We start from the raw sequence: 25607 nt of genomic DNA, 5'->3' as shown, positions 1-25607 counted from the left end.
ATACAGAGAGAGAGAGAGAGAGATAGAGAGAGACAGAGAGAGAGAGAGAGATAGAGAGATAGAGAGACAGAGAGAGAGAGAGAGCGAGAGAGCGAGAGAGATAAAGAAGGTGGTGGTGGGGGGGGGGGGTAGGTGGTGGTGGGGGGGGGGGGGTAGGTGGGGGTGGTGGTTGAGATGAGTCGAGAGAGCAGCCTGCAGTATTCCACGCGTTAATGACTAGAACATTGTCATTATCTTAATCCGACTGCATGAAATTACGTTCACGCCAGTCGGGGTGTTAATGTGAATAGATTGGGGAGGTGATTACAGCAGAGCGGTTGGCTCCGCGTCACCTGTGTGTGGCTGGGCCATCCGCCCAGGGTCTTCTCTAGGACGGGGGGAGGAAACGGGGGTTGGGGGGGGGGGGGGGCGGTTGGAGGGAGAGGGGTCTCGCCTCCTCTAGCTCCCCTCTAAGAGAGAAAGACACAGTGCAGCATACTAACTGGCTTGGCTGTGAAGGTGTCAGAAGGCATTAGAGTGGCCCTCGGGGACAACACGGGGGGCCACACAACAGCACACACACACCCACCCACACACACACACACACACCCACACACACTCACACACACCCTACAAGTAACGAGAGAGAGAGAGATGCTGACAGTTTTTCTTTCCTTCGTTTGTGCGCTCACCCGTGTGCATGGGGTGTGTTTGCGTGCGTGTGTGTGTGTGTGTGTGTCAGGAGCGGGAGCTGCTGGGCCGTATCTCAGGCCTGCAGGAGGAGGTGGTCTGGAGGAAGCAGCACATCGCCGAGCTGGACCACGAGATCCACACCCTGAACGAGAACATCAGCACCCTGACCAAGGAGCTGGAGCTGAAGGGCAAGGAGGTGCTGAAGATCCGCAGCGAAGCCAACCAGCAGATCAGGTGTGTGTGTGTGTGTCTGTGTCTGTCCGTGGGTGTGTGTGTTTGTTCTGAGTGTGTTTGTGTTTGGTGGGTACGGCACGCCAAGGGGTCGGAGGTTAACTCCGTCAGCCAATCCGATCCAGGCGTTGTCTCTGGTGACCTCAGAGGAGCGTACGCACGGTGAGACACTGAGGAAGGAGGATGGAGAGAGGTGATACAGGGCCAGGTTTAAATGTGGTCCATCATGCTATCTTTGCCCTTCCTGACTCTGTTCACGGCAGGCTAAGAAGGCATTAAGAATGCGCCAATGATGTATAAATAATATATTGGTGATGAATGAATTATTCCGTCAGACGGTAGGCTCGAGCTCATTAGGTTCAAGGTTGCCTGGGTGAGGGATGAAAGATCGGACCCTGCCCTCTTCTAAACATGGACTACAAATGATGGGGGTTATGGTTTGTGCGTGCGCATACGCACAGCTGTGTGTATGTGTGTGTGTGTAGCATGAGTGTGTGTGTGTGTAGCATGTGTGTGTGCGCACGTGTTCGCGCACCTTTTGGAGCGCGTTTTACAATCCCATCATGCAACACTCCAGCTGACTCCACAATTGTCAAGAGAAAAAGAAGGAAATATATAAATAAAGGAGTGAAGATGCAAGTCCCTCGGGGAAGGGGGGGGGATACAGACCTCCTTGTGTCTTCCTCCTCCTCCTCCTCCTCCTGCTCCCTGCGGTGGAGTATCCAGCGACGCTGGTCGTCCAGTCAGTCAGTCCCTGATGAACAGCTCACAAGAGCCCGGGGCCGTATCGCCGAGCTGCTACGAGATGACGCCGTACTTCCTGCGCGGCAACTCGACAATTTGCCAAGCCAAGACAGGGAACGATCCCTCTTCCTCGGAGACCAACGGTCATATCAAATATACATGTTTTTCTTGGAAAGCACGGTGTTTCACCACGGGGGGGGGGGGGGGGGGGGGGGGGGGTGTTGGTGGGGGGTGGGCAACGCGCAATGAAAGGTAGATAAAACATTGATGCAGAGGGGATGAGAAGGGGAGTCTTGACAGCTTGTGATTGCTCTAATATTTAGAGAGGACGCGTGTGGAGGTCGACTGAGCAGGCCCTCACAGGGACGCCGTGGGAGACCGTCTTAGGTGTTGGGCCGAAGGCTCGAAGAAATCCGTTTTAGATCGGGAATTTTCCGTACTGTGGTACCGGAATATCAATGTAAAGAAAATTGTTAACGAAGCACTTCCAAGGATATCATGGATAATAAACCTAATCGGATCACGGAACTGCGAAAAGAAGCCAATGAATTATTGAAACATCTGCTACAAATTGAAATATTGAAAAGTGCTCCCCTCTGAACGCTACATTTGTAATGGTAGTGGATCATGTGCTGACAGCGCCATCTCAGGCCTGCTGTTTTCACTTGTACCATCATCTACCAGCATGGACACTCACAGGCAGGGTGAAACTACTACCTTAACCATGATGCTCTGCCATAGACCAGAAGTATATCCAAGACCCAATCTTTACTCTCTGACAGAATAATACATTGGTAGAGAATCGAGAAATTGCAATGTTAACAGTTTGTGAAATAGGGCTCACCTACAAATTCTGGAAAGAAAAATGACATGACTCAAACACCTCTCAACTTTTAATTCCCAAAGGGCAAAGCCCCTCAAGAACTTCAGGAAGACCTTGCTTCAGAAGTGAAACAATTCGAAGTAGCAAGCTATCTACTGGGATCTGTATCTCTTAATATGTAAACGTATTGCATTACAAACACAACCAGGGACTAGGAAGAGTTGATCAGCCATCAGGAGGACTTTGAAACATAAATAAATAATATTGTATGACTTAAAAATACTTGTTGCAGCAGTGGCTGTCACTCATCTCTTTGTCTGACATTAACTCCTCTGCCATTTTTATTTGACTTTACTTGTTTTTTTACTTAATCAAAGCACCGCTTTAATTGTTTATGTTCTGTTTTTGCCTTACTGTCAACTCTCAAATGCATCAAAGGAGAGACAGGAGTTATTGAGAGAGATTTATTGAGAAGGTTTTAAAATGCTCTGGTCTCTGGTCGCTCTTCTCTACCTCTTGGTCTCTCTCTCTCCCTGGGTCGTCCCATTTTGTCTTTCTGTCTTCTGGTCTATCTCGGGTCTCCCCCCTCTGATGTATTTTTCCCCCCTCTCTGTTCTCTCCTCTGGTTTATATCTGCTCTCGCTTCTCTCTGGTGTCTTTGCTGCATTGCTCCTCTGATCATCTCTCTCTCTCCCCCATCCCTCTCTTTCTCTCTCTCTCTCTCTCTCTCTCTCTCTCTCTCTCTCTCTCTCTCTCTCTCTCTCTCTCTCTCTCTCTCTCTCTCTCTCTCGTTCCTCTGGACTCTCTCCAGGGCTCATGAGCAGGACCTCAGCAGGAAGCAGGAGAGAGAGCTAGCCGAGTTCCACGCGCTCCACAGCCGGGAGACCCAGAACATGCTGTCCGACTTCAACAAGGCCCAGGAGCTGCTCAAGGACAAGATATCAGCCCTGCAGATCCTGTATGTGTACACACACACACACATACTCCTCTGCATTCTCCTCAACACTGTAGGACCGTGTTTGGTGAGAATCGTAGATCCCATAGCAGAGCGTGCGAGTAGTAAGAATATGTCGCCACAGCAGAGAGGTTGTAGGCCGTGATGGTGTCCACCTGGCTGGACCTCGTCTGGCTGTGTGTGTTTGAAGGTTGGAGTTATAGGTGGGTTCTAGTGGCAGATGAGCTCTCTGTAGGGGGTCTTGGTAGTGCTGGGTGAAGTGTTCCAGGCACTGCCTGAGAGACACACACACACACTCTGTCAGACACACATGCTCATGCACACACACAAACACACACCCTTAGTGTGTGTGTCCAGCTTCACCATGTGCCAGTGTGGTTACATAAAGGTCTGGCAAACGAGAGCAGGCCCATGTAGCTGTCCATGCACAGCTACAACCAGGGTTGGGGTGAAGAGGTGTTTGTGCGTGTGTGTGTGTGTGCGTGTGCGTGCGTGCAGCAGATGCTCTGGCAGGGCGCAGGGCAGACAAGAGCCCAGGGACTTTGTGCTGTCAGAAATGACCTCATTTGGTGTTGAAGTTGAATTGGAGCAGGGAGAAAGACAGTGAGAGAGAGAGAGAGATAAAGAGAGAGATGGAAGCAGCACCGGTCCAGCTTTAGGGGGAGAGTGGTTGGCCCCTTGTGAGTCTACTGAGGGTCATTTCCATGGTGGTCGGGGTAAGTCAGCGACTGTGTCAACAGTCTTTTTGATGAAGGGATGTATTGGGGTCCTTTCCCCTACAGTAGGTGTCCTATTGCTGCCTGCTCATTTAAAAGTCAGTCTTAAACGGGATGGGATTTCTTATGTGACGTTGCCTGATGCATGGCCTGACTTGTGGAACTCGAGATGATCCTCCTTGAAAACGCGTCACTACATCCTCATTGCGACGTACGTAGAACTTAGTTTCAATATGGCTACCTTGTTAACTGGACTCATTTGAGCTCTTTTCCACACGCATTTACAAACAAAGGCTTCAGACTTTCCGATCGCATTGTTGCTGGTTTGACTTTGAGACTGAGTTCTATTGGCACATAGTAACCAAGGAAACGTACACTAGAGAACCTCAGCCGGGCCAACTATGAATGCATCCCATAGTGTACGTTGTGAGAAGACAAATGAGTCCAAATGGAGTTGTTCTATCTGACATAAAACAGCACTCATTAGACAATATCTTTGCCCCTCTCAATTAATCACTATGGCAGTCTCATTCCCCAGGGCCTGTCCCAGGAGACTGCAGATCTTCTGCTATTTAGGCCTTATGAATATTTAATCATACTCTCTCCTCTCTCTCCCCATCTATTGGCTGGTCCTTAGGGACCCGGCCAACCTGTCTGTTGTATGATTGGTTATCGTTTATTTTGGGGGTTGTCACAACTTTGGGGCGTGAAATCACCAGTGGGGGTCGATAACCACGCTACAACAGCTAGAAAACTAGAAAATCTTAAATTCAACATATTGTTGTCTACAGCTGATTTTTGAAAATCCTAAACAGTAACACTACAACCACTAGATCAGTGGTTCCCAACCCTGGTCCTCAAGTACCCCCTGTCCTGCATGTTTTAGCTAACGACCATTCATTTGAATCAGGTGTGTTGGAACAGGGAAATATCTAAAACATGCAGGACAGGGGGTACTTGAGGACCAGGGTTGAGAACCACTGCACTTGACAACCCAGCAACAACCTCTAGACAACCCAGCTACAACCACGAGACGACCCTCTAACAACCTGCAGACAACCAGTAGACAACCCAGCTACAGCCACTAGCCACTATCTCTGCGAATACGGCCCAGACGATCTCAGCGCAGCCTCCAGCCTCCCAGGCAGAGAGGGAGGATTGTCTGTTCCAATCTCCATGATCCCTGCGCCCACATTGGCTTGGAGTCGGCTGCTAGTTTCCAGCGCTGTCAACATGTTCACACACTGTCACCCTCTACCGTACCTCACCCTGCCAGAGACCAACAATGGTCGGGTTTCCCAGACTCGTTCTTAGAACGCTCTTAAGAAGCTCTAAGCGTTAAGAGCTTCTTAACGAATCTGGGAAACCCGGCCCATGTCAGTAGTACACTCCAGTGAGAGTCCCCCCCCCCCCCCCACTCTCAGTCGGAAACACGTACCGTAGCGCTGCACAGTTTGTGAGGTTGTAGTAACACTGGTGTCGTACTGTTAAGTCAGTGTGTGAGACGTTGTTACTGACAGTCGACACCCATGCTCTCCTGCCACAGCACCCTCTGTTGGTTCGGAGGGCTGTAGCGTCACCATCTTGGTTTAAACCACGCCAAACCAAACCCTCATTTCACTAAACTTTCCACTTGAACACATGTAATAGTACTTGACGTGCGTTTCATTTGCATCTCAGTTGGCATCAATCCACCGTTTGTCATTGACTTTGCAACGGCGGGTCAAATGTGCACCTCAGATAACGAAGGTAAACAGTCAATGACACGGGTCTGTGTCCGAGCCACAGAGGTTACCTCCAGCTCAGGGTTAATACCTGGAGAATATTCTAGAACACAATGGAGTCTACAAGGTAGGTCAGCGAAGACATATTTGCGTGCTAGAGCAGGGGCCGGCGCCGCAGTATGCAGACAGAAGCAGCTGGAGCTGGAGCTGCGAATCATTTGTCTTTTGCCTAAACGCAACCCCCGGAGGGTAGATTATCCCTCGAGGAATAAAGGTCCTGAGAGCCTGCTGCACATTGAGCAACTTGAGATGTGAGGGGAGACTGAACGGCTTTAGTCTAGCAGTAAACAGTGACTGTCTACTGATGTTGGTAAACCAGCAGCACTATTAGGCAGTCGCGAGGACAGTATCGATTCTCTCCTCCTCTCTTTTTCTCTCCTCTGTGTCATATTGCTCGGCTCGGCGCGCATCTCATCACACGCGCTTTCATCATCCTAGTTGAAAACCCCGAGCAGATCAATAGCTGACAGGTTGCCTCCAGGGAAGTTCAGTTTCCTCTCTGCTGTCTGGTTCTCAGGGCTGCCCCAGCTATAACCCTGTGTGTGTGTGTGTGCGTGTGCGTGTGTGTGCGTGTGCATGTGTGTGTACGTGTGTGTGTGTGTACGTGTGTGTGTGTGTACGTTTGTGTGGGTGTGTGTGTGTACGTGCGTACCTCCCAGGCTGGAGGGAACAGAAGACAAGTTCAGGAACAGAGAGAGCCGTCCAGAGGACCTGCAGGTCATCGCTGAGCTCAAGGAGATGGTGGCAGAGAGGGAGTCCCTGGTTAAGAAACTGGTGGTGAGTGGTAACACACACAACAAGCACACACACACACACACGGGTTGTTTAGTCCTACAAACCCACAGGTGGTGTCAGGTACATTCGCTTTTTCTTTGATCCAAACTATCTCCATGACCAACACGAGCAGAAAACCACTCCTCTTAATTGACACTTTAATTGACTTTAAAAGTGTTATACTTTTCATCTTTTATGTGTTTTTTTGTTGTTGTTGTACACATTCAATCTTTATGCTTTTATACTTTTGTTATCGTTTTACATGACCTTGGACATGTAGTATCACATTACCTGCCACTTGTTATTACATTTCCTCTGTATATGTATTACAAGACTTTTCTCACATATAATCACATGACCTCATGTGTTATTAGCCCGGTCTTTCCTTTACTGTGACATGGCCTTTGTCATCGATCTTGCCTATATTAACATTAACCTCTGGCATGTATTATCAAATTACGGATTCAGGACGATAAGAAGTTTTACCAGCTGGAGCTGGTGAACAGGGAGACCAACTTCAACAAGGTGTTTAACACCAGTCCCAATGTTGGGGTCATCAACCCCCTGATCAAGGTGAGCCTGACCCCCCCCCGCTGACCTCCTGACCCCCTAACCCTCCTCTCTGCTCAGCCCTGTGGTTCCTAGTGTACACAGTAGACCGGGGGGGGGGGGGGGGTCTCTGGTTTGTTACACTGTTGGCATAGCTACATGAGCAGCATTAGTTTAACATTTTGGGCCATTTGAAGAGATTCAGATATGTTGTTGTTTGTTGTCAGTGTTTCTCCTGAGGTTAGCTGTGAACAGACCACACCCACTGCCTGCAATACTGTGTCCTTCACTAGCTACAGGGCTGACCAGTGCAGACCTGCAGTGTTTATTTGTTTATCACCATTAAAACACCTTGTTCTTCACATTGGAAAGTGACTGAAAGTGATAACATTACCTCACCATGCTGGCCCATGTCTACCTGGAGGGTACCTGGTCTCATTCCAATATGAAAGCTGCTGGCTCGATCTCACTGGAATGGAACCCTGCCCTGCATGGATATGGATAACAAAAATCCATTCCAAGTTCTATAACTTCCAAGAGTTCAGTTGTGTGTTACATTATACATTATGTGTTTGTGTACATGTGTGTGTGTGTGTGTGTCGCCTTCCTGTTCCAAACATCCAGTTCTCCTTTGCTTTCCAAGCCATTCTGTGTCAGATTTCTCCAGAACCTTCCTTCGTTACTTCCTTCCTCATTCTAGCGTCCATCCCGCCCCAGCTGGTCGAGGCTCCAGCTACCACTTCACTCTAAACCCTCTGAATCTCTATCATGACAAAGATAGCTCTCTGCCTTCTCCCACTCGACTAGCTCTCCCTATTCCTCCATTTCTTTTTTGTATTTTTTTTTTCTTCCTCTGTTGTCTTTTTTTGTCCCCCTATCTCTGTAGCAAAAGAGAAAGATTGAGAAATCCGCTACCAGATTCAGCAGCTCTCCCAACCTGCGGGCGGCGGAGCTGGCGGGCGCGGGCACGGGAAGTGGGCAGCAGCAGCCCCAGCCCAACCGCCTAGAGCCCATCCCCAACTCCCCCTTACACCACCTAGAGCTCAACACGAGCAAGCCTCTGCCCCCGCCAACCCCACCCTCCGAGCCCAAGAAATTCATGAGGTGAGCCCCACCACCAGCACCCTCCTCCTGGGCCCTCAGCGTATCCGACCTATCAGACAAACTTGAGCTGAGGCTCAGGGCCAATGGGAGCTCAGCACACTGACTGACCTGACACACGGAGGCGGGGCCTTGACACGTCACCTATGACCTCGTAGGCTCAAGGCCTGAGGTTGGCCTCTACTGGCCCAGCTCCCAAGCAGCTAACTTGCTGTTCCCAAGCTTTGTCTGTGAGAAAGGAACTCAATGTGACACTGATAAATTTGTGCCCTCAACTTACTCACCTCGCCTAGTTACAGGAAATTGAGGGCAGTAACTCCCTCTGCCAATCACGGTTCACCTCAGCCCCTCAGGTGGGCAGGTCTGTGGTTAATCAATCCTCCCTCTCTGTCATCTCCCGGGCGGTGTCACATGGGAGTTCCTTTGTCAAACACAGAACAAGGATATCTTCAGCTGTGCTGTCAAGTCCACAAACATGGTGACACAAACCAACCTGTCTCAAGCCCCTTACGGCACATGAGCTTTGAAAATGGCATTGGAATGCAAACAGGAGCATGTTGTTGATGTTGTTGTTGTTGTTGTTGTTTTGTTTACCTCCACTGTCTCTTACCATGCTGGCGGGCGTGAGCATGCCAGTCACGTCCACCTCATGTCTCGTGAACAAACTTTCTGTTAAACCCTGGAAGTTATACAACTCGCCCGTTGCGTTGTGCTCATGTCGTTTGGTTGTTTACTTGTTTGTTGGAGCCACCGTGTCGGTTTTTAACCCCCTCATTCTGGCTCTCCCGGCCGACCGGCATGTTGCACTCGCAGCACATTCTGTGTTTGAAATGTAGTGTGTTTTTGTATTTGGGTTTTGTATACATGTGATACTATGACGCTGTATCAGTTCCTTAGTGTTTCTGTCATGTACTCTGTGCCGGGGTGATGTTTTTAACACTGAGGAGTTTTTAATGACATATGTATGCCTTGCTCAATAAATGTCTCTCCTGTGCCTTTTTATAGCTCTGCAGGCTGAACCGTTTTCAGCTAGGATCATGTGCACATACACACGGTTTAATTAAACTCTGTGTGTGCATGATTCGTAATGGCAACACTGTGCATTACTATGGTAACGGCTATGTTTCGGCTGCACTCATTCCGTGCGCGCGTGCGAGCGTTTGAGATGGGTGTGTCTCGTGCCCTCGCTGCTGCATGCTGCTGTGTGTGTGTGTAAAGAAGCGCGCGTGGACGGTGTGTGCTTGAAGCTGCCTTCCATTGGCATGGGGCTGTTCATCCCTGTACACGCACGCGCACACACACGCAGACAGACAGACAGACACACACGTACACAGTCTCAGCCACAGTCAAGGTCACCCTGGCTCCTCTCAAGAATCGCCTGCACTGACGCACACACACACACACAAACTATCTAATAAACATTTGTATTCCGATGATGCTGAAGTACTCCTTTAATGCGTGCAGCGTTGAGAAGAGATACAGCTTTGCTTAGAAACAGGAGGCCCTGGGCACAGTTAATAACATGGGCCTTACTATACAGTAGCTACTGTCACTACCAGGACATAATCATGTACATCCATGCGTACAAACCGCTACAACGCATTCCCCTTGTAGAAGACAGAACACCGATGCTCCGTGTTCTATCAGAAACTTCCTGAGCTGTGGGTATAGGCTTCCTGTCGGTCGGAGCCAGGTTATACTAGTAGATGGCAGAGCAGTGATGAACATCTTAATAATGGTGCTCAGCTGAGCAGATAATTAGCTTTGCTATCGTTCGCTCCTGTCTTCGGTCCCAGCAGCTCTCTCAGCTGCTGCTTTGAGAAAACGCAGCTGGCCTGGGTTGTATTTACCTCAAGAGAGGGAGGGTTTTGTTGAAGACATTTGGGCGTAGAACAGTGAGAACCAGACAACCAGCCATTACGTAAATCCATTACTTGAAAGCAAATTTGATAGTTAATGAGGTTTGTTTGATTAAGGACACAGTGGGCAATTCTATGACTTGCCTATTAATTTTACCTCACCGGGAAACACGGATCAACTGTACCCCAAGTATTGGATTACCGATGAATAATTTACCCTGATCAAATGATTAATCTGGTGAGAACGTGGAGTTGAATGACTCTGGCAGTTGTCATGACAACTAGAAATATCTCTTCGGGGCAGGAGTTATTTATATTCCACAGGGGTTTGTCCGTGGAGATCTGCTTGTATTTTCAAGAATGCCCTTGTAAAATAAGGCATACAGCAAAATCAAATAAAAACATTCTCATAAATCGGACGACTTGTTTAGAGTCCAGTCACACCATTCCTCCAACCCCGTCTCTCAGTCTCCACGCAGCGTTCCCTGTTCTGTATGCGAGCCTCGCATCTCTGACAGGTCAGGTGATGGCCCCCGGGTGTCCCAGCGCTTCTCCACCACACTATCTCTTTCCCTGCATCTGATTGAGTCCCCCCCTCCACTCATTCTCTTTTTTCCCCCAGTTCTCCCTTCAGCCTTTTTCCTCCCATCTCTCTGACCGTGTCCACCTATGAGCCGCCTCGCACTCCTCTCCCTCTGCCTCTTCTCTCTTCCCCCTCCTCTCATCCTCCTGTATTCTCAACCGTCTCATTTCATTTCAATTCTCCTTCACGTCCTTTCTCTCACGTCCCTTCAACTCCACCTCCTCGCCCCCCTCCTCTCTCTTCTCCTCTCTCATCATCTTCTCTTCTCCTCTCCAGACTCTCGGATGTGAAGCCCTTCCTTGATAGGAGACACCTGGTGCATGTCAACGGGCTCCACCCCTTATAGCCCCGAGACTGAGGGAGGGGCCTAGGCAGCGGCCAGACAGCTGAGCAGACAGGCAGACTGACCAGCAGGGGGATAGCTGTAGGCCGAGAGAAACTGTTCTTTTATAAGAAATAAAGTACTGCAGTTCTACAATACTGTGGTGTGTTGGGTTTTTGATGTTTCAGGTCAACATTGCCGATATTATATGAAGTATTATTAAGGTTTAGGATAAGATTCATTCCAAACCAAAGCCATGTACCTTGGTGCAAAGGCTAAGACAAGTTGAACTAAACATAAAACTAGACAAAGACAATTCGCAATTTCTTCGATGGTGTGGACAAATGTAGAGCACTGACACACTTTGAGACTATGTAGGATTTGGATAAATGCATGCCTAAATGAGTTAAAGCATGAACACAAGCTACCCCAAGGGTTGAACTCTGGGATTAGAAACGCTCTCTTAATTCAGACTTAACTCCACCCCTCGTAGGGTGGGCCGCCGAGGTTCCATGTACAAGTGAAACGCTTGATTTAATATCGTAAACTGGAGAAACTCTCAGCGATGAGTTGAGTTAATATGTTCAGAGGCTAGATCACCCCGCACAGCGTCTGCTGCCCGTCTCAGCTGTATTAAACAGCACAGTCATGTTAGCCAACATCAGACCACATTTTCATATTCTTTAAATAGCAGAAGCACACAACAATAACCTCATTAGCATATTACACAGACCATCTAATGAGTCTCAACCCCTTGACCAATCAGAATAGTTGCAAATTATGTTCTTAGCGATGTCCCTGATGAAGACGTTGGAGATTCACCCTGTCCCTGGACTAAATCAGCCTTTGGTAGTTTATCCTGGACCAGTCAGCTTCTACAGAAGACATTCTCCAACACCGGCCAGTCACCCTTAAGTCGAGTGTCTTCAGTCGGTCATTGACTTTTCTCTTTCAAATATTAGTCAGACTAATGGAGAGTAAAGGCTCCAACAAACCAGCAGTGGTGGCCCTCGTGACGTTTTTCTGTCGTGTTCAATCAGGCCTAGACTTCATCCGCACCATGCAGTAACCTAGTTCTAGTCCCCTACATGGAGCTAACTGCTGTGTTTGTTGTGGTTGTGTGCATGTATTTTCTCTTCGACTAGCCCTCCTGAGACTGAGGAATCCCCAGACTCTGACCCACAGCGCCAGGAGTGGTTCGCACAGTACTTCACCTTCTGACCTCCCTCAGATACAGCATGGCAACCAAACTATGAAGAAACTAAACAGAAGAAATAGACTAAAAAAGAAGTTATCACTCCATTCGTTAATTTTGTTGATTAATTAAGTACATTCTCTGTGGATGGGTTTCTTAGTACAGTAATTATATGTTTATTTTAGTTCTTTATTTTGTTTTGCCGTTTCTCTGAGTGCTGCGTTCTGCTGCTGATCATCATCATTAGTTGGGTTGAGTAATATGGTATCTTGTCCTCTGTACCCGGTTTAGAATGACACAGTGGTGAAACTTTGTTACAGCCGCATTTAAGCAATTTTGGTAGAATTAAATTGTTTGTATTGTCGTCTGTCTCAACACAGATATAATGATGTCTCACCAATTTTAAAAAGAAAAATCGCATATTTTATATTTATATTATACTGTATGCCTAACTAATAAATTATTGTGACATTTACTCCGGATGTATGTACGTCTCTTTTACTGGTTCTGGCCATTTGTTGTACATACCACAAGCGCGTTTCAGATTGTAGCCGCCCGGAACTTTTGCACAGGGTGACCCAGGAAGATTAAACTAAGGTCAGTCATACTCTAGCGGGAAGTTCCAAAACAAATATGGAGGTCGACAGCACCAGCAGGGGACGTCGGGACGTGTAGCTATAACTATCTAACAAGTCATTTATACTTTTTTACGAAATCCACATTCCAACAAGATTCAACCTAGCCCTATAGCAAGTGCTTCTGTACAGTAAGTATCGTGTCAAATGAGCTAGTATGAAAGCGTGTGGTGTGGCCAACCTGTACAGCTAACTCTGTCAGCCGTCTTGTCTTTCAGACAATAGTTGACAAGCTTCAAGCATCACAATTTAGTTTACATGAACAGAGACACTAGATTGAAGCATAACACAGCACACTTGAACATGTAGAGTCAAATACACTTTGGCAATAGCGATGAAGTCAATAAAATATAATCGTTTCCATCCTGCAGACAAATTGGCAATGTTGCTCAATTCCGAGCAGGAGGCTCTAGTAGGACAGGTGTTCGAAGCCTATGTCACTGAGCACCACTGCAGCGAAGTGCTTGAAATCCTGCAACAACCGGACGTGGATGCTCACTACCCTGTGGTGGTGAACGCCATGACTTTGTTCGAGGCCAACATGGAGGTGGGAGATTACTTCAACGCCAGCCCTATTGAAGTTCTCACCATATTTGACAACGCGCTGCATCGAGCGGCTGACGCCCTGGCGTCTGAGAGCTTGTCCCAATGCGGAGGGCATAAAGTCAAACACAACCTACACGCCCGTATCACAGGTGAGATGGTGGGGACAGGTGAAAGATGAAACATCCGCAGATACTTCGTTGTGTTCGTGTTTTTATAACCCCTGGTTCTGCTTCAAGCGAACCTTTGTCTGGTTCCCCTACGGAGTGCCTGTTTCAATCAAGTGCCTTCGAAGCCCATTAAGCTTAGCCTACTCTCAGGTGATAATACTTTCTATCACAGTAGTATTCATCACTAGAGCTTTTGATTATTAAGCCTTGTCCTTATCACTGACAACCCCTACAGGGCCATCATTAGACTCAAACGGATGACAGCACAATTCACCTGGTCTCCCGCAGGTGTTTGTCTTCAGAGACCCTAGAGTGTGCTGGAGTTCTCACGCAATTATTCATTAAAATATTGCCCAGCTATAAATATAAAATATGTCCCAGAGCTACGTTTGTGGTTTGCTAAAACTCCTACGCTGGTTCCAGGCCTACTACTGTCTCCTGCCCTCTCCTCGTCGTCTCCCATCTCTTCCTCCTTTTCAGCTGCACCACAGGCCCGCGATAAGCGCCATTTCCCCTTTGTGAAATAGTCTAGTAAACAAACATATTCCCAAAAGTGCCTGAGACTTTTATTTTGGAGGGATTTGGTGTCAGATGGAGAAGGTCAGGTAGAGCATAGGAGGCATGCTGACAGACAGGACTGCTAGCTGGCAGGATCAGCATTCACCATTAGCATTGTGACATTGTGCTGACTGTCTTTAGGCTCAGAGGGATAATGCAGCCTCTTTGCTGACTGACTATCCCAGAAGGGAGAAGGATGTTATAAATAGCCAGAATATAGACGGGAAGTTTTTTTTTCTTCTCATATGCTATTGGTGTGCTTCCCAATTGGTCACATGGTGTGAACGTAGAGAATCCTGTATGTGAATCAGAGGGGGAACACAGACATGGTCTTGTTAATAACCAGACTCCGTGTGTGTGTGTGTGTGTGTGTGTGTTTGGCGGACTTAGTATGTAAAACCCATCTCAATATGACCTTATATCTTAGAGGGAGAACATGGACAAGGTTTCATATTTCAGTCTCCTTCAGAGAGAGAGAGAGCGGGAGGGAGGGAGACAGAGGGAGAGGGAGGGAGGGAGAGAGAGAGAGCTTTGATGTGACTGTGTTTCATTAGTCTGTGATGAGGAGCCCAACTAAGTGTGTGTGTGCGTGTGTGCGGGAGATAGGGAGAGAGTGTGAGAGAAGGGGTGTGCACGTCCTTTGGTCTCTGCCGTGTGTGGAGGATGAAAGGAGTCAGCGTCGTCCTCCATTACTAGCTGCGGCATCTGCTGTCTCGTCTGCCAGACGTCAGGCAGAGCCAGGTGAACACCTCGCTCACATCTGCTCTGTGTGTGTCCCTGGTCTCTGCTGTGGCAGGTGGCCTGCTTATAAACCGATACCCAAACCAAGGGAGGCTGTGGTCTTCACTATCCCACGACCGAACTAAACAAGCTTACCCTCAATAATTGGACGAGCCAGCTCCTTCACATTCCGTTACCCACGTTTGTTTTCTTCAAATTTGTTGGCAGACCGTAACAGACGCAGATTGCCACCAACTAAGCACATAAATACAATATATCGGCGTGTAATATTTAAGCGCAGTGTAAAAGAAAAGAAAGTGACAAGAAAGTCGGTTCGTCTCCTGAGTGGTTGTCTGCTCCCACAGCGCCGACCATGTTATTAATCCCTGCTGCTCCTTATGTAACAGTGCCAGCTGTGGATGCCGGCTTATCCCTAATGGTGTTGTTCTTTAATCTTCCGTGTATTCGTATCATACAAGACAGGCCCGGAGTCCAGCTGGAGAGCCTCTTGCTGTGTCCAGGGCAGTGGTGGGTAGACGCTGCCCTCTGCTGGTGTGCCATGGAACTGGAACACAAGCGGCTTGTTTGGGCCTTCGTGAGATTTAACTTCCGTCTACTTCCAGTCTCCAGTCTAACGCTGTTTTTATTGACGTTCAGTTTGCTGCGTTGAAGCCTGGCCTGTTGCCTGTCCTCAGTTTGGGCTCACTGACTACTGACCTGTTAGCTGGGTCCTGATAGGACAGCTGCTCAGGGACTCTAGTCCTAGGATGTTTTTCCGTCTTGAAAATGACCGTGTCTGAACATGGTTGGTCTCCCTGTCTCTTTCTCTATCTCTCTCTATCCCTCCCTCTCTCTCTCTATCCCTCTCTCTCTATCCCTCTCTCTCTCTCTGTCCCTCTCTCTCTCAATCCCTCTCTCAATGCCTCTCTCTCTATCCCTCTCTCTCTATCCCTCTCTCAATGCCTGTCTCTATCCCTCTCTATCCCTCTCTCTCTTCCCATGTCGTACTGTCAGCCTGCTGTATCCAGCCTGTGCGCGTGCTCCCTGTCCCCAGGTCTCCCCGTGTGTCCGGAGATCACCAGGGAGAACATCCCCAGGTCCAGAGACGTAGGTCACTTCCTGTCCGTCACGGGAACCGTCATCCGGACCAGCGCCGCCAAGGTAAACCCACCGTCGCTCAGCTCCCGTCGCTGGCGTAGTGTGGCTCCCTCCCCTCTCGTCACTCATTAGCAGGAGAACGAGAGGAACCAAAGGTTGTTGTCTTAGTGGGGAGTCAGATGGCTGAGCGGTTACGGAGTCGGGCTATTAAACAGAAGGTTGCTAGTTCGATTCCCGATCGTGCCAAATGACGTTGTGTCCTTGGGCAAGGCACTTCACCCTACTTGCCTCAGGGAGAATGTCCCTGTACTTACTGTAAGTCGCTCTGGATAAGAGCGTCTGCTAAATGACTCAATGTAAAGGTAGTGTTTGCGCTTGTTCAAACTAGGGGTGTCACGATACCAAAGATTCAGTAGTCGGTGCCAATACCATTAAAATAACACGATTCTCGATGCCAATTTCGATACCATGGTAAAAAAAAAGAGGATTGTCTAAGATTCCGTGTAGGCTACTTGAACCATGAACTTCTTTAAAATATTTGAAAAATAGCAAAATGTCCTACAAAGACATACAAAACATGTGCAATAGAGCATAGCACAACATAATAAAGTGCAATTAAGCCATTCAGCTAACAAGATGAACATGACATGAATTTACCTTCTAAGCTATGGGCTAACGTTAAAACTACAGCTAACCTAAACTATGTACATAAGCCATTGTAACACACGTGCCCACCATCTCAAACATCATGTAACGTGTATTTTAGTATTACAGATTAAACAAACAGAAAAAGAGCATTCTTTGGATGTATTCAGAATTTCTCCGCGACTTCAACGAACATTGATTTATTTTGTATGATGCCAGATGTTAGCATCGGTGCTGCGCCTCTTCTGGAACTGAATCAGAACTTGCCTTGAATTCTTTAAACAAATCCAGATGACGATCTTTCAGGTGCTTAGCTAAATTGGAAGTATTCCCCCTTGGTCTGAAGACTGCGGTAGCATTTTTTGCATAATGGCTTCTGCGGATTAATTATAACGCCACGGTCACCTGCCTCAAACGCCAACTACTTTTTTTGCTTTTCTTGTCAACAAGTCGAAGCGGGGCGATCGCTAAAGCAGCAGTTGTTATCTTGTTTTTCTTAATGTAAACGTCGACTGGAACACTCCTGAAGGCGCAGCACCGATGCTAACATCTGGCATCGGCGCTCACGGTACTTACGGTGTTTCAAAAAAATGGGCATCGTCGGTGTTTTGTTATTTTAGCATCAGAAGGTACCGTAAGTATCGGTTCTCGTGACATCCCTAGTTCAAACCGGTACTAGATTTTGTGGGGGATAACACGTTTCCATAGTGTATAAATGTAGTCCGATTTGATCAGATTTCAACGACCAAGCTGTAACCCTAACCCACACTGTGTGTGTGTGTGTGTGTGTTCCAACAGGTGCTGGAGTACGAGAGGGACTACATGTGCGCCAAGTGTCGCCATGTCTTCTCGGTGCAGGGGGACTTTGAGCAGTACTACGCCTTTTCCCCCCCAAGCGCCTGCCCCAATCAGCACGGCTGTGACTCCTACAAGTTCACCTGTCTGTCGGGAGGCTCCGCCCCCTCCGCCTGCAGGGACTTCCAGGAGATCAAGATCCAGGAGCAGGTGACGAATGGGAGGGCAGCGGGGGCGGGGTCATGCAGGGCAGTTGACTAATGGACGTGTAGGAAGGATGTAATAAGGGAAGCATGAGGGCGAGGAGGAGGACAGGCGGGACGGTGCAGGGCAATAAATCTATCGTCACCCGTCTTGTCCAACGGTTGGAAGACTAACCAGTAGTCTGAGAGCAGCTTCTCTCGGGTGACTACAAATCGAAACCATTTCATATGACACAGTGCAGTACTTAGCCCGGGGCTGAACGCGTTCTTATCCAGGGGCAAAGGAGGCTCCTAGCCAGGGGCGCTAGGCAGGGTGTGAAAGGCCAATGTGACCAGCAGTGGTTGAAACTGTTTCCCCCAGGCCCAGAGGCTGTCTGTGGGCAGCATCCCTCGCTCCATGATGGTCATCCTGGAGAACGACCTGGTGGACACCTGCAAGTCTGGTGAGGGCCCGCCTCCTCTAGACACAGTGGTTCCCAACCCCAGTCCTGCATATTTTAGAAGTTTCCCTCCTCCAACACACCCGCTTCAAATGAACGGGTCGTTATCCAGCTTTGCAGAAGCCTGCTTATGACCGTTCCTTTGAATCCGTTGTGTTGGAGTAGGGAAACATGCAGGACAGGGGGGGGTCCCTGAGAACCAGGGTCGGGACCCACTGCCCTAGCGCACCGCGTCGCAGCTGTTCAGCCCAGGACGGTGCGCTGACGCAGAGTTGAATCCAGTCTAGACGCACCGCTCCTAGCACAACCACTGCAGCTGTTGACGACTGCACTCCCCGTCCCTCCGTCCCCCCAGGTGACGATTTGACGGTGTACGGCGTGGTGCGTCAACGCTGGAAGCCGCTGGGCCAGGACAGCCGCTGTGAGGTGGAGCTGGTGCTGCAGGCCAACCACCTGGAGGTGAACAACCAGCAGAGCATCGGGGCCCTGCTGCTAGAAGACCTGCACAGGGACATAGAGGCCTTCTGGCTGAGCCACAGACACGACCCCCTGGCTGGTACACAGGCACACACAGACACATAGCTGGAGCACAGGGTTAGGATATAAAGGCTACACAAACGCTCTGTTCCTAGTGTTTGTGTCTTTTTCTCTGTCTGTCTCTCGGCCTTCCCTGAAGGTGCATATGTAGTCAAAGCCTTGTTTATTTTCCTTGTTCTCTTTTCACTCTCACTCTCTCTCTCTTTCTCTCTCTCTCTCTCTACAACTCCATCTCTCTCTCTTTCTCTCGCTAAAACTCCATATCTCTCTCTCTCTCTCTCTCTCTCTACAACTCCATCTCTCTCGCTCTCTCTCTCTCTCTCTCTCTCTCTCTCTCTCTCTCTCTCTCTCTCTCTCTCTCTCTCTCTACAACTCCATCTCTCTCTCTCTCTCTACAACTCCATCTCTCTCTCTCTCTCTACAACTCCATCTCTCTCCAGGCAGGAACCACATCCTGATGAGTCTGTGCCCCCAGGTCTTTGGCATGTATGTGGTTAAACTGGCCGTTGCCATGGTGCTGGCAGGCGGCGTGCAGAGGGTGGACCCTTCTGGAACCAAAGTGAGAGGTAAACCCAGAAGACCTGCTGTATTTGACCCTGAGCCTGACCCCCCCCCCAAGGTTGCGTGTGTATGTCCTGCATTGGTGCCCTGACGTTGACCCTGACTCTGGTGGTGGTGTTTGTCCTGTATAGGAGAGTCCCATATGTTGCTTGTGGGGGATCCTGGAACAGGGAAGTCACAGTTCCTGAAGTACGCCGCCAAGATCACCCCGCGCTCTGTCCTCACTGCTGGCATCGGCTCCACCAACGCAGGTCTGCCCCCTTGTGGCTCCCGCTACACACTGCAGCTACGCTCACATCCGACAAGCGACACGGATCTTCTCTATACTGCTCAGAATCAAAAAGGATGACGTTGTGTAGATATAAGCAGGATTTGGCATTCCCATGTGCATTTGATACATTGTGTGTGTGTGTGCCAGGCTTGACGGTGGCAGCGGTGAAGGACTCGGGGGAGTGGCACCTGGAGGCGGGGGCCTTGGTCTTGTCAGACGGGGGTCTGTGCTGCATCGACGAGTTCAACAGCATCAAGGAGCACGACCGCACCAGCATCCACGAGGCCATGGAGCAGCAGACCATCAGTGTGGCCAAGGCAGGGTGAGACACACACACAACCACACACACTACCACATGAACTTCCACACACACACAACCAGGTGAACATCAGGGAGTCAGGTGGCTGAGCGGTTAGGGAGTCGGGCTAGTAATCTAAAGGTCGCCAGTTCGATTTCTGGCCGTGCCAAATGACGATGTGTCCTTGGCACTTCGCCCTACTTGCCTCGGCGGAAATGTCCCTGTACTTACTGTAAGTCGCTCTGGATAAGAGCGTCTGCAAAATGACGTAATGTAAATCCACAAACACAAACTGAAATTCCCAAAGTGGAAAATTTGGCTCGGGGCTGTGAACATACACATAATAGACACACCACCACACAAATATCCACACACACCTAAACAAACACAACCACACACTTACCACACACACACCTTCACTCCCGAGTCATCTCCGTTCACTGTGTGTGCGTGCGTGTGTGTGTTCTCCAGGATAGTGTGTAAGTTGAACACGAGGACCACCATCCTGGCAGCCACCAACCCCAAGGGTCAGTACGACCCTAACGTCCCCGTGTCGGTCAACGTAGCGCTGGCCAGCCCTCTGCTCAGCCGCTTCGACCTGGTGCTGGTGCTGCTGGACACCAAGAACCCCCACTGGGACCGCATCATCTCCTCCTTCATACTGGAGAACAAAGGTCTGCTCTCCACCCGGCTCCTCCTCTCTCCTACGTCCACCTCCACCCCGGACCCCCCCAAACCCTCCTCTCCTCTCTCTGCCCTGCTTCCTGTGTTGAGAAGAATTTCTTTCTGTCTTTTATTTTGATTTTTATCCTTCCACTAATCCTGACCTGTGTGCTATCATATTCACCTTCTCCGGGGGACGGTGCAATGAAGGGGAGCTAGCTGTCTGGAAAGCCTCCTATATCACCTCCCTCTCCCAGTCCCTCACCAACGTTCAACCCCCGCCTTCCCTCCCCAGACGGCCCTTCTTTCTCCTCCTCCTCCTCTCTGTGGTCGATGGAGAAGATGAAGGCCTACTTCTGCCTGGTGAAGAGGCTGCAGCCACAGGTGGGCGCCGACGCCAGCTCCGTCCTGACCTGCTACTACCAGCTGCAGAGGCAGAACGCCGACCGCAGTGCCGCGCGCACCACCATCCGCATGCTGGAGAGCCTCAGCAGGCTGGCCGAGGGTCTGTATCTCTGTGGACGTGTGAAACCTAGATCTGTAGACGTGTGAAACCTAGATCTGTAGACGTGTGAAACCTAGGTCTGTAGACCTGTGAAACCTAGATCTGTATACCTGTAGACATGTGAAACCTAGATCTGAAGACGTTTGAAACCTAGATCTGTATACCTGTGGACGTGTGAAACCTAGATCTGTATACCTGTGGACATGTGAAACCTAGATATGTATACCTGTGGACATGTGAACCCTAGATCTGTATACCTGTAGACATGTGAAACCTAGATCTGTATACCTGTGGATATGTGAGACCTAGATCTGTATACCCGTGGCCATTGGGGATACCGGGGTGGGCCGACGGGGTTGGGATGGTCCAAAAGTGAAACCTAGATCTGTAGACATGTGAAACCTAGATCTGTAGACATGTGAAACCTAGATCTGTAGATATGTAAAACTTAGATCTGACATGTGAAACCTAGATTTGTATACCTGACGGGTTCATGACGGATGCAGTATGTTTCCTCTGTTGGTTGCAGCTCACGCCAGGCTGATGTTCCGAGAAACGGTGACCATCGAGGATGCAGTAGCTGTCGTCTCAGTAATGGAGTGTTCCATGCAGGTATTAAACACTTGCCCAATTCAAGGAACATAAAAATACGATTTATATTCTATGATATGAGATAAATTATCCTAGACGTGTAACTTTCTCAAGCCTTGTGTGACAGAAGACTACCCTTTTCACCTTCTCAGCCTTGAGTTTCAGTTTGTGGCCCCCATGGGTTTAATCTGACCTCCTCATCCTCTCGCTGTTGTCCTCCTGCCTCAGGGGGGCGCTCTCCTGGGAGATGTGAACGCGCTGCACACCTCCTTCCCCTCCGACCCCTGCCAGCAGTACAGGAACCAGTGTCAGATCGTTCTAGAAGGCCTCCAACTCCCACAACTCCTCAAGAAGGAAATGGACAGACTGGACAGGTTAGGTTCCTCAAACTGAGAACTTTTAAAGGGACTGCTGTAAGAAGGATTTCTGTGATTGTTGCGTGGGCGGTGTGACTAACTTGCTTGTTTACTGACTGTGTTCACTGACCTGCGTGTTGTGTTGTCTTCAGGCTGCAGAACCAGAGGCCCGGTTCTCCACCCCAGCAGGTCCGACCTGTCCGACCTCAGACCCCCCAGACACACAGGCGCATGACCCCCGACCCCACCTCCAGCATCACCGCGTCTGACATCACGGAGAGTGGACTGGAGTGGTTCCAGACGCTCGCCAACCAATCACAGTCACCGGTCACCTCTCCAGTCACGACATCCACCCAAAATAACGGCAACACCACCACCTCCCCCGCTGCAACGGACAAAACACGACATCCCAACGACGGTGCCTCGAATCCGGCCCACTCGTTTCTGGAACACCCCGTCGCGCCGTTGCCTAGCAACAGGAATGGCAGTGCGTTGCGTAAGAACTCCGGTAAAATTCCCTCTTTACATGAAGAGGAGGCGGGGTGTGACGATGGTAGAGCGGTAGCGTCGGCAGGCCCAGAACCAGCCAGTTGTGTGGTCCAGAAGGTCTCCAGGAAGCTAAGGGAGAAACGCCTCCAGGAGATGATCAACCCCCCGCTTGGGGGGTTGGCGGAGGAAGGGGGAAGCGGGGATGGAGGTTCCCCAAAGTTCCTGACGGAGGATTTAGCGAAGGCATCCACCACAGACCCTCCACGGCCCTCCCCCGCCAGCGCAACCGTGGTCGGGCAGATTCCCGGTACGTCGAACGACGTTCCCCGCCGCACGAAGCCCTCTGATAGGGCGGGGGCAGATATATCAGGGAGCGCGCCAGGGGAAGACTTACAAGCCAAGTTCTCGGGGTTCACATTCAAACCCAGGGAGAAGATGAGACTTGATGCGGCACCCTCCACCTCGGACCCAGACCCCCTCACCGAAAGCCACACTGGGCCAGAGAGAAGGAGGCCGGATGGTGCGGAGAGCAGACACGAGAGCATGTTATCCAGTGTCCCGCCAGCAGGGGGCAGCAGACCAGAGAAGAGCCGGCTGAAGCTTCAGAAGGATGAGAGGAGAAAGAGCTCCTCTTGTGACCTGAGGGAGGAGGTGGTGAAGTCATCTGGCGGGGGCGGGGGCGAGAGGGGGGAAAGAGGGGACGAGCCCAAACGGAAACGTGAGAAGCTGCTCCAAAGACTGGGTGGTCTGGCTCCAGGTGAGAGCAGACCAGACCTCCCTTCTGCACCCCAGCCACCATTACTACCTCCCCACAGTCCTGCCTCAGTCCCCGGGCCCTTGCCCCAACCCCGAGCAGAACCCAACACTGCACCCCAACCACCCTTGCTACACCCCCCCAGGCCCAGTGTCGTGGCCTCAACCCTAGCCAAACTCTCCCACTTCACCTTCACAGCCAATAACGAACCAAAAACTACAATTCCCACAAATGGAACAATTCTGAAAACCAATGAGGAGCCCAATACCTCAACGACAACCATTGACGGAGCTTCACGGGGACACACAACATTGTCTATAGAGCCCAAACTAGGTAACCCCAAGTCTTGTACCCCTGCCTCTACGAGTACACATCCGAAGACATCTCCACAGAGTAAAGCCTCCACAGAAGCCAGGCCTGAGTGGCCCGGCAGGGGGCAGACATCCTCACAGCTAGGGGGCGCTAGTGAGCAGGATGGGCCCGGAGGAGATTCCCACGGAGCAGAGAACCCCAAGAAGAGGAGATGTTTTGAGCTGGGGTCGGGGTCAGGTCTGGGGTCTAAAAACCCTTTCTCAAGGCTGTCTCTGTTCAACTCCGCTAACTTTGACGACAACGACGATGGTGAAGATGGTCTGGACGTGGACTGGGACTGAGGGACAGGAAAGGAAGCCACGGTCTAGATGGTGTAATTCTCTGAGACAATATACCAAAATGTCCTGGTGTTTGTTTGTTTGTTTTTCCTTGTGTTTGCGCCTTTGACGTACCCTGACAGATTATGATTGAAATGCATTACAAAATATATGGATTACAAAAGGATTTCTTCAATTGTTTTCTAGTAGTCTATGACTATGAATGCTACTATAATGTTGCTTTACTTGCTGCTGACGATGAAACTCAAATGACGCCAACCGGGGAAGGAAGGGGATGTGGGGAGGAGGATCGAGGGAGGCAGGGGGCTATAAAGACGGAGGGAGGGGAGGCGGTGAAAAGGGGAAGAGAAAGGGGTTATGAGGTAGGTAAGATGAGGAGTTAATGGCCCCTAACTTCCTGCAGATAAAGCAGGGTCCTCATCAATAATGAACCCCTTATTGATTACCCATCAGGCCGTCTGCCCATCGCTGGAGTATGACATCACCTCAGGCCTTCAGAGTCTGTCCCCCTTCCCGTCCTCGCTTCCTCTCTCCTCTCCAACCACAGTGCTGCAGCAGGGTCGTATTTCACATTTGCCCTCTAGAGCACGTTGGTGTACTTATACTGGGGCAGAAATGGGAGTACCCCAGAGAGGGAAGCGAAATGTTATATCTACCGTGTATACACACCTTGTTTGCAGAGCCATTAACAATTGTATCAGTAATGGTGCGCTTTCGTATTTAGGGTGGGATGTCATTTTTGTGTTTATTGTTCTTTTATGGGCTGCTGGTGGGGTTCCATCAATAGAGACTGTCTCTCATAAGGACCTTAAGAAAGTCCAAATAAATATTATTAGGGAGTCAGATGGCTGAGCGGTGAGGGAGTCGGGCTAGTAATCAGAAGGTTGCCGGATCGATTCCCCGCCGTGTCAAATGACGTTGTGTCCTTGGGCAAGGCACTTCACCCTACTTGCCTCGGGGGTAATGTCCCTGTACTTACTGTAAGTCGCTCTGGATAAGAAGCGTCTGCTGAATGACTAAATGTAAATATATTATTCAGAAAATATAAGACTTTCCAAAGATTTTTCAAAAATTGTCCAACAACCGAAGGTCTCTAGTGATGACAACAGAGCTCCTTTGGGTTGTCTGAGTCTCCAACTGTCAAATGCACCTGCACACCTGCTCCCTCTTCAGAAGAGCGAGTCGCCTGCTGTTCATCAGACTCATGCGGATGCAACCGTGCAACCAGTTCTCTATACCAAGTCTGTCAGAGACTGGTTTGGTTTCTTGTCAACCTTGTCTACATACATGGTGAGTTTGATTTTCAGCGATGTTGGAGTGGTTCGGAGAAGGCGTTCGTTCGGCTGAAAATTCCAAACTCTGTCATAACCAGGATACTGCAGTGGCACAGTAGCGGCACGTTTGATGAGGGTTCTGGCGCTATATTTGTGACTCCTAGCTGGTTAGTTTGGCTCTTCCTTCTTACAAATGCACAAATACTTTATAAGAAGTCATGTTAGATCCTCCTAACACAGCTGGGCCACTGTTCAACCTGAGATACCAGATCTACAGGTTCTAGAGCTGGAGGCAGTGTTAGGGCTGGAGGCAGTGTTAGGACTGGAGGCAGTGTTAGGGCTGGAGGCAGTGTTAGGACTGGAGGCAGAGATTGAGTGTTGTGGATGGATGAGGATTAAGTATGATTAATCCCTAGCAGTCGTCAATCAAACTGTTTATAATAATATCTGTACTCCAAGCTGTGGTGTAATTGTGTGATGTTGAATGTTCATATACACAACACTAATGTTAGCACTTGTAGCCTAATATTTATAAGGTGGTCC

The 25607-nt window shown here is 49.6% G+C and overlaps 2 protein-coding genes across 8 annotated transcripts in view; both read left to right on the top strand.

The window, feature by feature from the left end:
* The window catches only part of fam184ab (family with sequence similarity 184 member Ab), a 75486-nt gene extending 62703 nt beyond the window's left edge, over nt 1-12783 (top strand). For 2 of the 7 annotated variants that reach the window (XM_047021132.1, XM_047021133.1), the window contains 6 exons: nt 722-906; nt 3282-3428; nt 6585-6702; nt 7162-7272; nt 8135-8352; nt 12259-12783. In XM_047021132.1, coding sequence (XP_046877088.1) covers nt 722-906; nt 3282-3428; nt 6585-6702; nt 7162-7272; nt 8135-8352; nt 12259-12334 — 855 coding nt within the window. In that variant the 3' untranslated portion in view covers nt 12335-12783. Of the gene's footprint in view, nt 1-721; nt 907-3281; nt 3429-6584; nt 6703-7161; nt 7273-8134; nt 8353-11067 lie in introns of all 7 variants that reach the window. The other 5 variants (XM_047021130.1, XM_047021134.1, XM_047021131.1 and 2 more) reach the window with 4 other exon arrangements.
* Nucleotides 12784-12926: 143 nt separating this feature from the next.
* mcm9 (minichromosome maintenance 9 homologous recombination repair factor) lies at nt 12927-24674 on the top strand. The gene is made up of 14 exons (XM_047022230.1): nt 12927-13074; nt 13315-13638; nt 15989-16095; nt 17476-17682; nt 18037-18118; nt 18471-18671; nt 19093-19218; nt 19345-19464; nt 19632-19806; nt 20254-20456; nt 20741-20950; nt 21480-21562; nt 21770-21915; nt 22050-24674. The coding sequence occupies exons 2-14, from the start codon at nt 13326-13328 to the stop codon at nt 23791-23793; spliced, it is 3717 nt and encodes a 1238-aa protein (XP_046878186.1). The 5' UTR covers nt 12927-13074; nt 13315-13325; the 3' UTR covers nt 23794-24674.
* Nucleotides 24675-25607: the final 933 nt, after the last annotated feature.

This window comes from Hypomesus transpacificus, chromosome 6, assembly GCF_021917145.1.
Source record: "Hypomesus transpacificus isolate Combined female chromosome 6, fHypTra1, whole genome shotgun sequence".
Lineage (NCBI taxonomy): Eukaryota > Metazoa > Chordata > Actinopteri > Osmeriformes > Osmeridae > Hypomesus > Hypomesus transpacificus.
Note: the sequence above shows the minus strand (reverse complement) of the source record. Positions and strands in the feature narration are given on the sequence as shown.

Bases quoted from the DNA above. Each gene is read 5' to 3' on its own strand.
- mcm9 (XM_047022230.1), top strand. From the start codon at position 13,326: ATGTTGCTCAATTCCGAGCAGGAGGCTCTAGTAGGACAGGTGTTCGAA. The intron at 21,563-21,769 runs GTATTAAACACT...CTCCTGCCTCAG, and splicing joins TAATGGAGTGTTCCATGCAG to GGGGGCGCTCTCCTGGGAGA. The intron at 21,916-22,049 runs GTTAGGTTCCTC...TGTTGTCTTCAG, and splicing joins GAAATGGACAGACTGGACAG to GCTGCAGAACCAGAGGCCCG.